Below are 14429 nucleotides of genomic sequence, written 5' to 3' on the forward strand. Positions count from 1 at the left end.
ACCCGCTGAGTCCATAGTGCGTAACTTTAGTAGTTACTTTTACAATTTTGTATTGTCAATAGAACTAACAGCACATCTCAAAGTACGTCTAATGTTAGAACAAAAGCAACATCCGCATTTGTTCGATTACAAAAACCCTCCTCTCACAAATTTCCTTTCGTACACAGAACACTAACATTTCAAAACCATAGCATCCCATTTTAAAGCACCAAAAGCTGATCCAAGGTCAGTTAAGTAGAGCTCAAAATGCCGAGATGGGGAAACGGTATCACTACTGTACCATTTTTCCCACTGTTCCTCCATCCAGCTGTCCTCATCCTCTCTGGAGTCCATGGCCAGGCTGAGCACCATCTGCGGGGCAGGGCGGGGTGACGTTGGACCCTTCTTTGGGGATCGATGAGGCTGGCAATTATGGCACTTTTTCCTCAACCAGCCGGCCGGTTTTCTGGGTTCTGATTCCTTGCAGAAACGTCCTCCAAAAGGTCCTCAGGGGGGTTACATCAGCTACAGGAAGCCGTAGCGGCCGTGGGTGTCCTCACTTTCCCTGGAAAACATTCTACTGTACAACCCTGACACTCCTTGCACTGCTCTGCATGTGTCCTTCAATGAAGCCATTAAAGTCAACGGTGGATGACTGAGAGAGAGAGAGAGAGAGAGAGAGAGAGAGAGAGAGAGAGAAAGAGAGAGGCGTAGTCTCTTTAAAAGGGGTGCCTAGTGATTGATGGTCCAAATCAATACAGCTCAAGTTGCCACCTCCACAGAAGAGCAGGCCACCAGTACCGCACGTGATGTCATTGGGATCGATGCCATTGATAACTAATGAAAAACATCTGCAAGGCCGCCTGTGGACATCTATAATATATCCAGAATCATTACAATTAATTACTGTATTGTTAATCACCGCCACGGTTATTAATTTTGGATGGGACAGTCAAGCACTTTTATAATAGATCGAACATATGAAGACATAATCAAGATCTTATTTTACAATGGGCTGTGGGTCAAACAAAGATAACGCACGCATGCGACTAGTAGATCTGTTTCATTTGAGGATTTAGCACATGATGTGGAGGACAAAGAGAAATTAGCTGAAGAGGCAGAGAGAGAGGGAGAGATAAGAGACAGTTGGAGTCTTTCTATGGTCATTATGCTCTATAAGAGCAGACATTAGCTGAACTGGGCAAGAACTGAGAGCTCTTCCCTCATGAGTGCTGGTCCCACAGGACCCCATTCACATCAAGTCTGCATTCAGTAGCTATATTGCATTACTACAATACAAGTCTGAGATGAACACCATACCAATGCTGCACAGTGCACTCAGCAGACCACAGACGCAATACTGTGTATGTTAAACATGGCAAACAATTGAAATACAATAATTCACATCATTTAAAATTAGACCACCAAACAGGCAAAAATACAAATGTGACTTTAGGCCAATGAGTATGTTAAATGCGGATTATAAGATCTGGATGTTTTTACTCTAAAAATATCAAAAACAAAACTTCAAAAAGCTACAAAACATATTTTTATCCATTTCCAGTTGAAACTAAAAAAAAGTATAATATTTCCCGTCTGAAATTAAACTTCTATAGCTTGATAAACAGGCAGGCACCATCATTTTGTAAAATACTGTTCTATAAAAATAAAACAAACTCAAGCATGTTTTAAATAGGTGCAAGAAATTTATTTGATATATTTGATTCAACAGCGAAACATTGTAGATGCAATACACTGCAGAAACATTTCGCTCGTCGCTGACAGAAGCATGCTGTGAAAAGGCTTCAATAAATTACTGCAGACAAACAGAACATCTTATACAATCCCGTCAGCCATTTAATGAAAATAAACTCTTTTATACAATACAAAAAAGAATAAGGGACAAAAATAAATAAAGTTGTTCCACATCGTTGGAGAAAAATTAATGTGACCGAACGCGAAGTGGAATGTACAATTTTTGGCGACTGTTTGAAAACCTGCAAACGGAAAATTAATCGCTTGGAAAAGAAATAAAGCTTATTGAATTTAAAACTGACAATTTGATATCATTATGAAAACTTGAGTGCAGCAAGATCCAACAAAATCTTAGTTACAAAACGTGTAGGGAGCAACTGCTCAACCAGAGAAATCAAATCTTTATTGCTTGTATGAACTGGTTGGTTGTGGTTTGCAAGCCATTATAGAGACTGACTACATTAGACCTAATACAAATGTTACTCTATTTATGTTGTAAAACCACAGCAGGCCATATAGTATCTGAGGTTTCATCATACGCTTTTATTATACGCCTTCATACCAATAAAATATAATGAGTACATTAAATTTGGTTAGAATTCATGAACACTGTCTTTAAAACATAATCTTTCACGGCAATATCCATTAGTTCCTGCAAATCTCTTTCTACGTTGGCGATAAACTTCAACCTTGAATTTCTCAGCTATAAACGTATTGACTGACTCACTCATTTCAGACCTGTTTGAACTTTTTTCCCTAGAGTACAAAAGGATTTGTTTGACAAAAGTAGCCAATTTCAATAAATGCAGACCAGAACTTTAAAGCTTTCATCAGAATGCCAAGCTACAATAAGATCTAAATAATCTAGTGTCTCGCACAAAGCGATTGCGTTATATTCAAAGTCCCTTGAATTCAGGCAAAGGTCATACTGAGCACACATAGTAGATTTTTGTTGCATCCTATTTGTAGCTTGAAAGCTCCCGTCTCAGTCCGAAATTTCTCCTTTTGTGCTTTCCGAATGAAAGTCATACATGTATAGAACAACACAACGACGATTAAATTACCATTTTCTTGTCTGAACCATTTCTTCAAAACCAGATTCAGACCTGTATCTTGATACAATCATGTTTAGTTTTGAGAAACAACAAGCAGCATTATTGGAGGATGGATGGTGAAGCCCTAACACCCTGACGGAATTGCAGCTTCAGTTACTTTTTCTTGATGTACAGTCAGTTTCTGTTTTGCTGCAGGAGGTGGCGCCATTTCACGATTTTCTTGGCTGTTTCTGGATGATTCAGGGAGTCCTCAGATTCCCTCTGATATTGAACTGCCAAAGCAGTCGTAATCTGTCCATCAACCTGTACAGAGCAGAATTACAAATCAAGATCATAAACAGTATCATCTTTACATAAAAAAAACTTAAATATGTTATGTATATAGGGTTTTTCCTCAAAATGAGGCGAAGGTGGTGCCATTTTGATCTTGTACACACACGTAGGCTTACCGTAACTTTACATGGTTTAACCAAAGTGACTTTGCCATTAAAAGTTCTAATAAAATGAGATGAAAGCGACAATTATCAAGTTAATTAAAAAATTACTTTTATTCAAGAATTTTTTTAAATCAAATAAAGCTTTTTTATCATATTCAATAAAATTTACTTTTCAGGTCACAATAGCCAACAGAATAAACCAGTCTTACTAAATGAGCTCATTCATATCTTGCATTCTCTGTGGTTCACTTTAAATGATCCAATGGTCTCTTATATTCACTAGTGACTGAAAATATCAATAGTTTAAATGAATCTGTTTAAATGAGTCATTCGTATGCGACTCATTGTTTCATACTGTGTACAGTATACGCTGTATTGAACGACTCAACTGCACAGCTTAAGACATTACAATGGTGTACGTCATTTTAATAAAAAGAATTCAAGAAATGAAACGTATTTGGATGAAAAACATACAGCTGTGAAACACAGCTAGCTCTTGTTCTGCAACTCTTTTTAGCCAGTGTTTCGATAACGAAACAGCGCCTCCTCTGTGGCGTAATGCTGCAACTGCAGTTACAAATGACAGTCTGTTAAATACACACCGCATTTCTTGTAAAGAAAGACATCCTTCATAATTTTGCAGAGAGTGTGAGGCGGCACGACATTTGACGGAGGCAGCAGCCTCTGATTTCTATGCAGGAAAAACCCTGGTATATAAATGATTGAAAAACACACAAAAACGTGCGGTACCTGTGATCACTGCTTGTCCTCCATCATCTGCATGACTCTATTGGCATGGCTGGTGTGCTTGACTTTTGATTTCTGTTTGCCCGGGAGTTCCGAGGGTCGGACCCTCTTTTTCTGGACGTGGGGGGCGGAGCCCGACCCGGAGCTCTCAGAGCTGGGTGGGGACGATGGTGCGTGAGTAGGCTGGTGTGGGGAGGGGGCGGAGGCTAGACATGCGGAAAACAAAAGCCTGGTGATGGAGCTTCTAAATCAACATCTACTGCAATATTATGACACGTTTGATACTCTTTTACCTCAATAATTATGCAAACAAATTTGTTTTGAACATAGTCCTCTTAATCTAGTCAATATTGTTCTTTGATTTATATTAAATGACACAGCAGACAGGGGCAGGAATTTATTGACATTGCAACGTGCAAAGAGATCCCCTTTCTTTACATTCGCTTCACAAATCAACAATTTACAATAATTTATACATAAATTAAAGCTTATGTAGCCAATGTTATTTATTTTACTGAGAGTCTCTCCGCATGTTGTGAGTTTCTCACCTCCAGTGCTGCTGCTGGCCTGAGAGTCATCAGACATGGGAGGCTCCGCCTCTTCCTGGATTGTCGGAACTGAGGCGAGCAAACCTGTCGAGAGCAAAAGATATAAAGAGATCTTAATGCCCACCTGGACCCTTAAAATGTTCATGAATTGTAGTTGATGAAAACTCATGACTCTGGGCATCACTTACTAAGGCCTCTGTAGTGTGAGAGCTGCTGGTAAACTTGCTTCATGCGTTCGATGTTGAGCCGGCTTCCCTCGGCGTGGTTGATCATAGGTTTAGGGTAATCCACACCCACGATGCAGTTGGCGGCCTTTTGCACTGATTCCGGAGCGTTCCACGGCTCGTAGATGTAGCGGTTGGGAAAGTCCTTCAACTTTGGGATGTACCTCCTTCATGTAAAAACAGAATGCATTGGATAAAAACTAAAATTATGAAAAGATCACCCCGCATAATGTTTTCTGAAAAACAACCTGTTCCGACTGGTTGCTAGGGTACTGCAATGTGGTTGCTAAGGTGTTTTGAGTGGTTGTTTCCTGGTTGTCAGAGACTGAAATGCGCAAAAAAAATGTTGTCCCTAGATACAGCTTGTGTCTTTTATTCTATGGGGTATTATCTCTCCACAACGTAAAATCTAAACATGTCAATCCAAGTACGACCAATAACAATACTGATGGCTTGCTTTAGAAATAAAAAACAGTGAATTATAGAGATGAAAAGGACTTTTGTTTGTATATCTACGTTTTGTTCTGCTCTGAACATATATAGCGATGACAGTTTGAAGTGAAACAAGAAAGTAGGACAGAAGCAGAAATGAATAAAAGAAGTCGTCGGGTTTGTGGCCAAACGTAACTTGTGACAATGAGAGCTTTGGTGAATAAAAACAGCAGCTGCTACACTTCACAATGTCACTGTGTTTCTTTCGAATATGCACAGTGGAGATGTCCAAACCTGTGGTGCTTTACATAAGATTTTATGCAACACAAATCTATGATTTGTCATAATATGTAACACCTGTCAGTGATATAACTCCCACTGTGTGAATGTGTTCCAGATGCGTTTAAGGCTGGTTTGTGTACCTGATGTATTCGCCACTGGGATCCGTCCGGCGACCGAAACCCACTGGACAATAACAGTGAAAGAACTGCTGAAAGAACGCGCTACAGGACAACCACATCCAGCTGCCCGCGTTCACGCTCCAGTCTGCGTCCAACAACATCTCTTCAAAAACCTGACACAAAGAAAGAAAGAAAGAAAGAAAGTTACACACTGCGAAACGAATCACAAGCATTACGGCGAAGTCATGAGTGATTTACTTTCATTCCGCTCTCCCAGCTGATCCACAGGTCTCCTCGAGTGAGGAAACAGGCCACGGCGTGTCGGGCCAGGTGGTGGATCCAGCCCTCCTGTCTGAGCTGGGTCATGATGGCATCGATCCAAGGGAACCCCGTACGACCCTCGGCCCACTTCGCCAGCGCCTCAGGGTTGTGATCCCAGGGGATCTGCACGCAGATGGGGTTTCCTTCCATACGGTCAAAGTTGGGGTTGTTGGTGGACGCCGTGTAGAAAAACTCTCGCCACAGCAGCTGGCCGAAGAGCGAGAGGGGGGGACTCGAACGCCTCCGAAGCTGGAGAACAGAAAGAGATCACATGGCTTTGTCAACAGTCTGTCAAAATCCAAGTCTGTGATTTGTAGTGCATGTAAGGATTACATTTTATTATAAACAACACTCACCTTCATATAAAGTTCCCGCAGATTGTAGTAAAACACACGACATGACAGACAACCGAAACGTAGGTATGGACTGAGGCCGGTCGGGCTGGCAAACAGAGATTGAGCACTTATTCTAGGCCTCTCAAAATTGGATACCCAAGCCTGCATTCAAAACATAATACATTGATATTATATTTACATATGTACTACAGTTGTATATACTTTTTTTAATTAAACAGTGTTAAGTGTCATTATTGTGTATACACCACATCTTACCTTCCTATCTAAATGTTTGTTGAGTCTCTCCAGGGCTTCAGTTTCACCTCCCTTCCACACATGTGGGCTGTCGGCTGGAGTCCTGAAACCTGATGGACGACAGGTAAGAGAAACAATTCATTTTTTACAGACTTCATAGTCATAGAACGATACAATGAAATTTAAAGTGGCAGCCCTCAGAAAGTAATAAATGACACTATAAACCTTAAACTAGAAAGCTCAAATTAAAGTAAAAAATAGATACATTATAATATATAGAGAATATTCTACATACAATATATTGCTCTTTAATTAATAAAAAATGTATACATATAAAATATGTTTATTTCCTTCACGTGTTTAGTACATTACACTGTAAAATTATTACTTTTTTTAGGTTAAATGCATAAATAAACTGCCATTGAGAGGCATAGTTCACCCAAAAACTCAATTTCTTTGTTCTGTTGAACACAAAGGAAGATATGAAGAGTTTATTTCCAAAATGAGATAACTCCTGTTTAAAAAAATAATAAAAAAATCATGTTTTTTATTGTGCATTCCAATTTACATCAATCAAACTGCAGTTGGTTTGTTTTGATTTAAGCCAGAATAACAAAAAATTCAGCAAACTAACAAACTAAAAACATAACATAATAAAAAACATGATTTTTTTGATGAGTTCTCATTTTGAAAACAAACTCTTCATATTTTATGTAAGAACAGCAAACAATTCATGGGCAATTTTGACTCCCAGTGTCATTTTTCCTCCTATGGTAGTCAATTGCCAAGAACTGTTTGGTTAAAACCATTCTTCCAAATATCTTTCTCTGTGTTCATCGGAACAAAGAAATTCATTCTGATTTGGAACAACTCGAAGGCGAGTAAATGATGACAGAATTTTCATTTTTGGGTGAACTGTCCCTTTAACAAGAATCTAATAATGAACAACGCAAAGACGTTTTTAAAAGGATGTACCCAGCTCCTCAAGGGACGGCACGCCATAGCGGTCGTCATGATTGTCAGCGATCTGTGTCCGGCACCTGGCCATCTGCTCTTGAGTGATGGTTGGCAGGGGCTTTCTGGGCAGTTCCAGTCTGTTCACGATGGCTTGAAATCTTTTGAATGTGAGAGGGGGACTGTGGTTGTTCATTTCTATGATCCTGAAGGAAAAGACAGAACCAACTCAGTTTCAATCATCAAGTGGCTCTTTTCTCTTTAGTTGAATGTCAAAAAAACAGAAACAATGCAAACTGATCCAGTTGACGTACTTTCATTTTTAACAGATCTTAAGTGATTGGTAAAGGCATCATTGATTTCATTTATATGGAGATACAATACATAAGGCCTGCGCTACGTTCTCATTTTCTTAATGATTTACAACCTACATTTTAATTAGTTGAATATAATCCTTTAAATGATGCTGATGTGATAGATTATTGTATTAATGCATGAAAAAACAATTGATTGTTAAAGTGCAATTAAATATCATATGTAAATGATAGTTCTAGTTTTTTTGTAAACAGAGTATTCTTATTATCTTGCTTTTTACACAAACATATAAATACACTTTTCATACTGTAATTTGAATAGGAGGATCTTAAAATTACAGGTTACGTTGCGAATTATGCTGATTTTAATGCATCATGAAATATTTGTTGAACCTGCAAAACGTATTTACGAGTGTCGATCGTAAATCACATCATCACAAACACTGAATGTGTTTGATTTCCAGTAAAATGTTGAGCTTTTTTAAACCACATATGTTGTCAAATCATTTTTTTGGGTGATAATTCTGTGTAAATACGAGCCGGGAATATACAAATCTGAACTAACGTCAAGCTCAAACTCCTTAAATGGACAGATTTCCACACCACTACTAGCACTGTTATAAATCCCATAATATACTCCTAAGGAAACAAGGTCACTTAAGCTGTCATTCTAGATCAACCGCGATCGTTCGTCTGCCGGTGTGTCCAGAAACAACACATTTCCCCACATTCCAGCTCCTTCATGAGAGGAGCCAACAGACATCACCAGCCTTCTCTCTCATTTATAGTTCTGATCTTATACAACTGTCTATATCTATCTAGGGCAGAGCCTATGCTGTAGTATCCCGTGTGTTCTCTGGGAGAAGCCTTGCGCTCTGCTCGCACATGTTTGCAATGGTGACTTGCCTGCTGAGCTAATTCACCCCTCCCAACCCGCGCAGCACATGTTTCACAGTGTGACCGTCAGCACCTCCGTTCAGTCACTTGATGGCAGCATCGAGTCTATTCATTCAACAGTCTAGAAAGCTTAAGACGTCACACCCGCTTCACATGTGTTTATACAAGAGCATGCATGCAAGCTCATGCTGTTCCCCTATGAATGAGGAGCAGAGGCGGCGTATTACCAGCATCATTCTCATTTCTGTAACCTACGCAAAGGCCACTCGTTTACATTACACGTCACAAAAAGCGTGAATACTGCAGTTTGATCCGAGACAGACGCAGTTCTTCGGTTCTGTTTGGTAATTTGAGAGAGCAATTTGCATAAAAACGTAGGAATCACTTGGGTTAGTTCGTTTAAAAAATACCAATCTTTAAATTGTTTTGTCACCCTCATGTCATTCAAAACCTGTATGACTTTCTTTCTTCTGCAAAACACAGAAGAGGATATTATGAAGAATGTTGGACTTCCATCGTATAAAAACCACTAAAGCATTCCTTTTAATATCTTCTTATGTGTTACATAGAAGAAAGAATTATATACAGGTTTTGAATGACACGAGGGTGAATAAATGATGACAACATTTACATTATTTGGTGAATTATCCTTTTAGCAAGCTATAAATTGTTGGTAAATTGACGACTTGTTTATGTCGTTTGTAAAAAAAATTCACTGCAACTATGTTTTAATAATACATAAAAGCCATAACAATGATTCACAAAATTCAAAGTGTCCACAATTTTTTACCAATAATTTTACATCTCCAGTCATTTTGTCATTTTTCCAGTCTTGATTTTTAGTCAATATGCACTTTAAAAACCAATTCACACAATGTTTTCAAACAGATTTTAATTTAATTTTCACAAATAAATCTTGTTTATCAACTGCTTCGACATATTCATTTAAAATGACGCACAAGCCAGATGTGACTGCATCATAAGCAGGTTTCTCTCTAGAGAAGAGCTGTTGCTACGTATCGTGCGGTCACTTATGTTTTCCAATGATTAAAAAGCCAAAAATGTTCAACCAAGGCTCTCCGGTTATATTAGAAGTGAAAACCCTTATGAAGGCTTGTTAGCCACAACACGCGAACACTGTAGTGCTACCAAAACACCAAAACATTTCTTTAAAGCCTCATTGGCTCGACAGAGTCTATGTATAAGACGTTCTGATTGACCAACGGTAGACGGGGAGTGTTTGAAAACATTACTTTCACAGCGTTTGCTGCCACAATGTAAATTTACACTGATTATGTGCACATGCTTTAGAAAAGTGTGTAGCTATAGTTTACAAAGCACTCCATCACCCACCTATCGGGATCGTAGAGCGTGTGAATATTCCGTACCACGGTTTCCACACCGTACTCCTGCGCCATTTTGATGATGGCCGCATCTCTTTCCTTCCCATAAGGCTCTGAGTCATATTCAAAGGTGAGACGTGTGACCTTCCATTCCTGAGAGATTGATCAGATGTAAACCAGATTAAAATACATACAAAAAACAACCGTTTCTACTTCTTAAAATGATTTAATACGCAAGTTATGTAAACATAATGTCAAAACTCTGTAAAGCAAATTAAGTCAACCTGCGATTACTTTAAGTGGCCAATTGGATGTTTTATTCCCAAGAACAGGCCTGAATAGGTGAATTACTAGTCATTTTAAAATCCTTATACATGTAGGACACGTCCAGTGCTGGTTTTCCCGCAGGTGTACGTAAAAAAAGAGAAAAAAAGTGGTTATACAAGTGCACTGTGAAGGGCTGATGTTATGGTGCTCCCACCCCCTGCTCTGATAAAGACCAGCCTTGCATAAAAAGTACTATTCACCTGCCAGGCCAAACAGGAAGCCGCTTACAAACCTTTGGCTGCATTACCATGGATCAGCAGGTCTGGCTGAATGGAAATGTCTGAATGAGAACTTTTATAACAAAACCAACCTTAAAGGGAAAGTTCACCCAATAACCCAAATTCTGTCGTGTTTTACTCACCCTCAAGTTGTTCCAAATCTATATACATTTCATTGTTCTGCTAAACACATATTTGGAAAATCTCATCCCCCATTGACTTTTCCCTACTATGTCAGTTAATGGGAGATGAGATCTGTTTGCTTCCTGACATTCTTCAAAACATCTTCTTTTGTTTTCTGAAGAAGAAAACGTCATACAGGTTTGAAATTACATGAGGGTAAGTCAATGATGCAACAATTTTGGGTGAAGTATCCTTTCAATCCTTGAGTCACAAGTTTAACTTAACACTTAAGATTATCTAACTTTGGACATGCAAGGACTATGTGGGTTAAAAAGATGAATGTAATAAGAAAGGGAAAATATGGAACTCAAGTGTACTGTAGGTAGCTCACCGCAAGTTTCAATATTCTGGCCATGACATATGATTCCAGACCATCTTTTGGTAAACTGCAGTGCACACTATAACACTAACTATAATTCTTCCACAAAAAAGACACAACCCAGATACAACCTCATTTTCTCTCTCATAAAAGAAGGGATTATGATTCAAACTTTTCTATAGAACCCAGTAGGCATCTCAAGGGCAACCAACTGTGTTTGATGAGCAAGGCACGCAGGAAGCTGTTCTAACATACAACAAAACCGGTGAAGGCTCATCACCCATCATGCAGCCTGTCTCAAGTGTATGTTTGTCTTTTTATAGAACAAGCTGCCACTCACTGAACGCCAGGTGAACATCTTTGTATGTGATTTGCACCTAACAAGGTCACGGTAACACTACCTAACCACTGTCATTACATCCTGTGCCAAAGAAAATCATCACGTATTAGATAAACCCATTACCTGTAAAAGTTCACAACACTGGGCCTGCGGTGGACCTGAAACTCTTCCATTGCTTCCTACAGCAAATCAAAATCTGTGCATGCATCAGAGAAACACAGCGACCAACCAAATCCCAACATTTCTTAAATCCCAAGATTGCTCTTCGTGAAAAAATACATTTATCAATAGTTCTTTCCCTAGAAGAATAAAAGAACTGACTACCATCCAGCTACACTGTTAATCTACAACTTATGTACATCACAACCTCATTCATCAGCCCATATAAAGATTTACTATGATTCAGCTTCAACCCAAATACGAAATAGCTATTGACAACCCCTTAAAAAAACGAAACTTTTATTTAAAAAACAGCTGCACTTCAAACTGAGAAAATACAGGTTGACCTGAGGCCTTGAGTATAAAAATTGCCTTTTAGATTTCGTCCATAAACTTTATACTGAAATCGTTCATACTAGAAGACGAATGTCACCCGTGTCATCATACTGACCTTGAAGAGTCTGGGGAAGACATCTGTAGGCTGTCCCCGTACCACAAAGAGCCTCGAGTTCAGTTTTCTTAAACTTGTGTCCAAATCCTCTAAAGATTCCAGTAAAAATCTGTCAGACAAAATGCATTACTTATAAATCATTATAGGAAACACGTGTGTATGCGAAATAACGATAATATTCAACGGACATATGCATTACTATCTATATTTATATAAAAACAGTGACCTTACTGAGATTTTAGCTCATACCTCAGGCTAGAGACCCTTTTATTTATTTAGAATATCATACAGCTTGGGAAATTAGCATTTTTTTTGTATTGACAGTAATGTGGATATACTTTATCTATATAACACCTTTATTACGACACGTATGCACTCATCATATAATTTATGAATTTTCACCTTTTCATTTTATGTACTTTATTACATATTCTGTATATGAAATTCAATATATTAATTATATAAAGATTTGCAAGAAAGCACATAACCTACTACACAATTACACAAGCCAAAAAAGACTCAGCTCGCGAGTTTCAGTTGAGGATACACATATCCAAAGCAATGACGCACTAATGCTATAATGAAGTTTGTAATTGTGTATTACATAAAACACAAGTGAGCAAGTGGGCGTGAGCAAACCGACTGGTTGCCATTAGCATGGGCTAGCTTCTATATAAATGACATCAATGGTTTAAGCTCAGTCACGACAACCTCACAATTATTGATCCATCGATATATTTTCGCGTGTTGCCTGAAAATTAACACTGCTGGTGTGTTTCTCAGATACATTTAGCGTGTTAAAAAAGTGTCCAGCTGACTTGATAAGTTTGTTCACCTGCTCTGAACAGCAGCTTGGGCCTTTTATAGGACTGAATTACGACATTATAATTGTTCAAGATGTCAAAAACACAGGTAGTAAACGTCAGCATACCATCGTGTTTTTAAATAAAAGATATTTTCACACGTGCTGCGTCAGTATTACATGACAGATCGTCAGCTGGCATGCGCAAAGTTACGGCGCGTGCGAAGGGCCAAAACACTACAACAGCTGCGCCACGTTATTCCTCTTCATATTAGCACAACAGGTGAACCTATAACTAAACATACGTGACACAAACCTCCATCTATTGACTCCAACGTTGGCCGAACCCGCGAACCACGGGTCCAATATATAAACACATCGTACAGTATCCGCGCCATTAAGAGCTTCCTGCAAAGCCGGATTGTCGTGAAGTCGCAGCCCTTTGCGAAACCAATGCACGGAATTCACCACCATAGTTGCGTTTTAGTCCATCCTAGACGTCCAAGAGAAGTCGACGGTGGTCCAGACGCGTATAAAAAGTACGAGTGGTCCAGCGGCCAGGTTACGCCTCTCTGAGTTTGAGATCGGGGTCAGTTACGGTATACCCAACGCTGTCCCGCCTTCTCCTTCGTTCATTGGCCAGAAGAAAAACACGTGTGCCGATCATAAGAATGAGCGACTCGGGCTTCCGAGTTGCTATTGGTTCGTAAAACGACGCACCCCTTTGTTGGTGATCCCGCCCCGTCACGTTTCTCCGGTGCGTTGTTGGTCTTGTTTGTGGGAAGTAACGTCACGTTATGGCATCAGTTCGGGCAACTCAATGCGGACGAGTGATGTTACGCTGCCCTGAGTATTGTTTTCAACGAAGGATGTTCGTGTCACGTGACAAGTTATTATACAACTATTACATTGACTGTTACATCAATGAGAAAGGGAATCGAGAATAGATAAAGTTACACCAATGCGAGGATGATATAGCTGTTGAGTTCTAAGAAATAAGAGAGTTTAAGCTTAATTTAATTTGAAATTTTCATCGAATTTTGTTTCTAGCCACATTGAAAGTTTCACACATTCATTTGTGGTGTTAGCATGGGAGAAATAACGATATAGTTTAGTCTTTACATAAGGTGTTTGGGAATCACTGCATTGCATTTATCTGGAGTTTAGCGCCCCCGCGTGGTAGTTTTGCGTATTCTGTCCAGCAGGGGATCCGTTTTAGAAGTGGCTCTGTATGTCTTAAGGTATTACGTCTCTGTATCCGAATGTGGTTTGATATAAAAACACGATTAAAATTGTATAATAATAATAATGTGTTTAATTAAACAAGGTACACCAATACAACAAATACACTTTACAAAGAAACAAGTGGACATTTGATATTTGCCCAATAGTAACAACATAACGCAGTTGCATTTAACACAGAAAATATAGTAAGGCCATAGAGAGTAAAATACTATTTATATGCATTGTATGGCGGAATATATTAAATTTGTCGGGATAAAATAATATCAAGCAGCAAAGCTTTTTAGTTATTTTGTTATCATTACTTGTACGATCATTCTGAAATGTTTTTTTATGCATTTACTTTGTTCGGTCCATTGTCAGTAAACCATATGCGTAATTAGGGCTGTAA

The 14429-nt window shown here is 38.9% G+C and overlaps 1 protein-coding gene across 2 annotated transcripts; it reads right to left on the minus strand.

Annotated features, from left to right (window-relative positions):
- Positions 1 to 1665: 1665 nt before the first annotated feature.
- cry2 (cryptochrome circadian regulator 2) lies at positions 1666 to 13366 on the minus strand. Of its 2 annotated transcripts, XM_056739371.1 has the most exons (12): positions 13113 to 13366; positions 11995 to 12103; positions 10008 to 10150; positions 7465 to 7649; positions 6511 to 6599; positions 6256 to 6396; positions 5837 to 6148; positions 5600 to 5751; positions 4710 to 4912; positions 4522 to 4605; positions 3977 to 4179; positions 1666 to 3092 (listed from the first exon to the last, which is right to left on the minus strand). In XM_056739371.1, the coding sequence occupies exons 1-11, from the start codon at positions 13268 to 13270 to the stop codon at positions 3983 to 3985; spliced, it is 1773 nt and encodes a 590-aa protein (XP_056595349.1). In that variant the 5' UTR covers positions 13271 to 13366; the 3' UTR covers positions 1666 to 3092; positions 3977 to 3982. The 2 variants fall into 2 exon arrangements, with proteins under 2 accessions (XP_056595349.1, XP_056595350.1); XM_056739372.1 differs by lacking the exon at positions 10008 to 10150 and having other exon boundaries at positions 13113 to 13247.
- Positions 13367 to 14429: the final 1063 nt, after the last annotated feature.

The sequence above is a fragment of the Triplophysa dalaica genome, chromosome 24 (genome assembly GCF_015846415.1).
Source record: "Triplophysa dalaica isolate WHDGS20190420 chromosome 24, ASM1584641v1, whole genome shotgun sequence".
Lineage (NCBI taxonomy): Eukaryota > Metazoa > Chordata > Actinopteri > Cypriniformes > Nemacheilidae > Triplophysa > Triplophysa dalaica.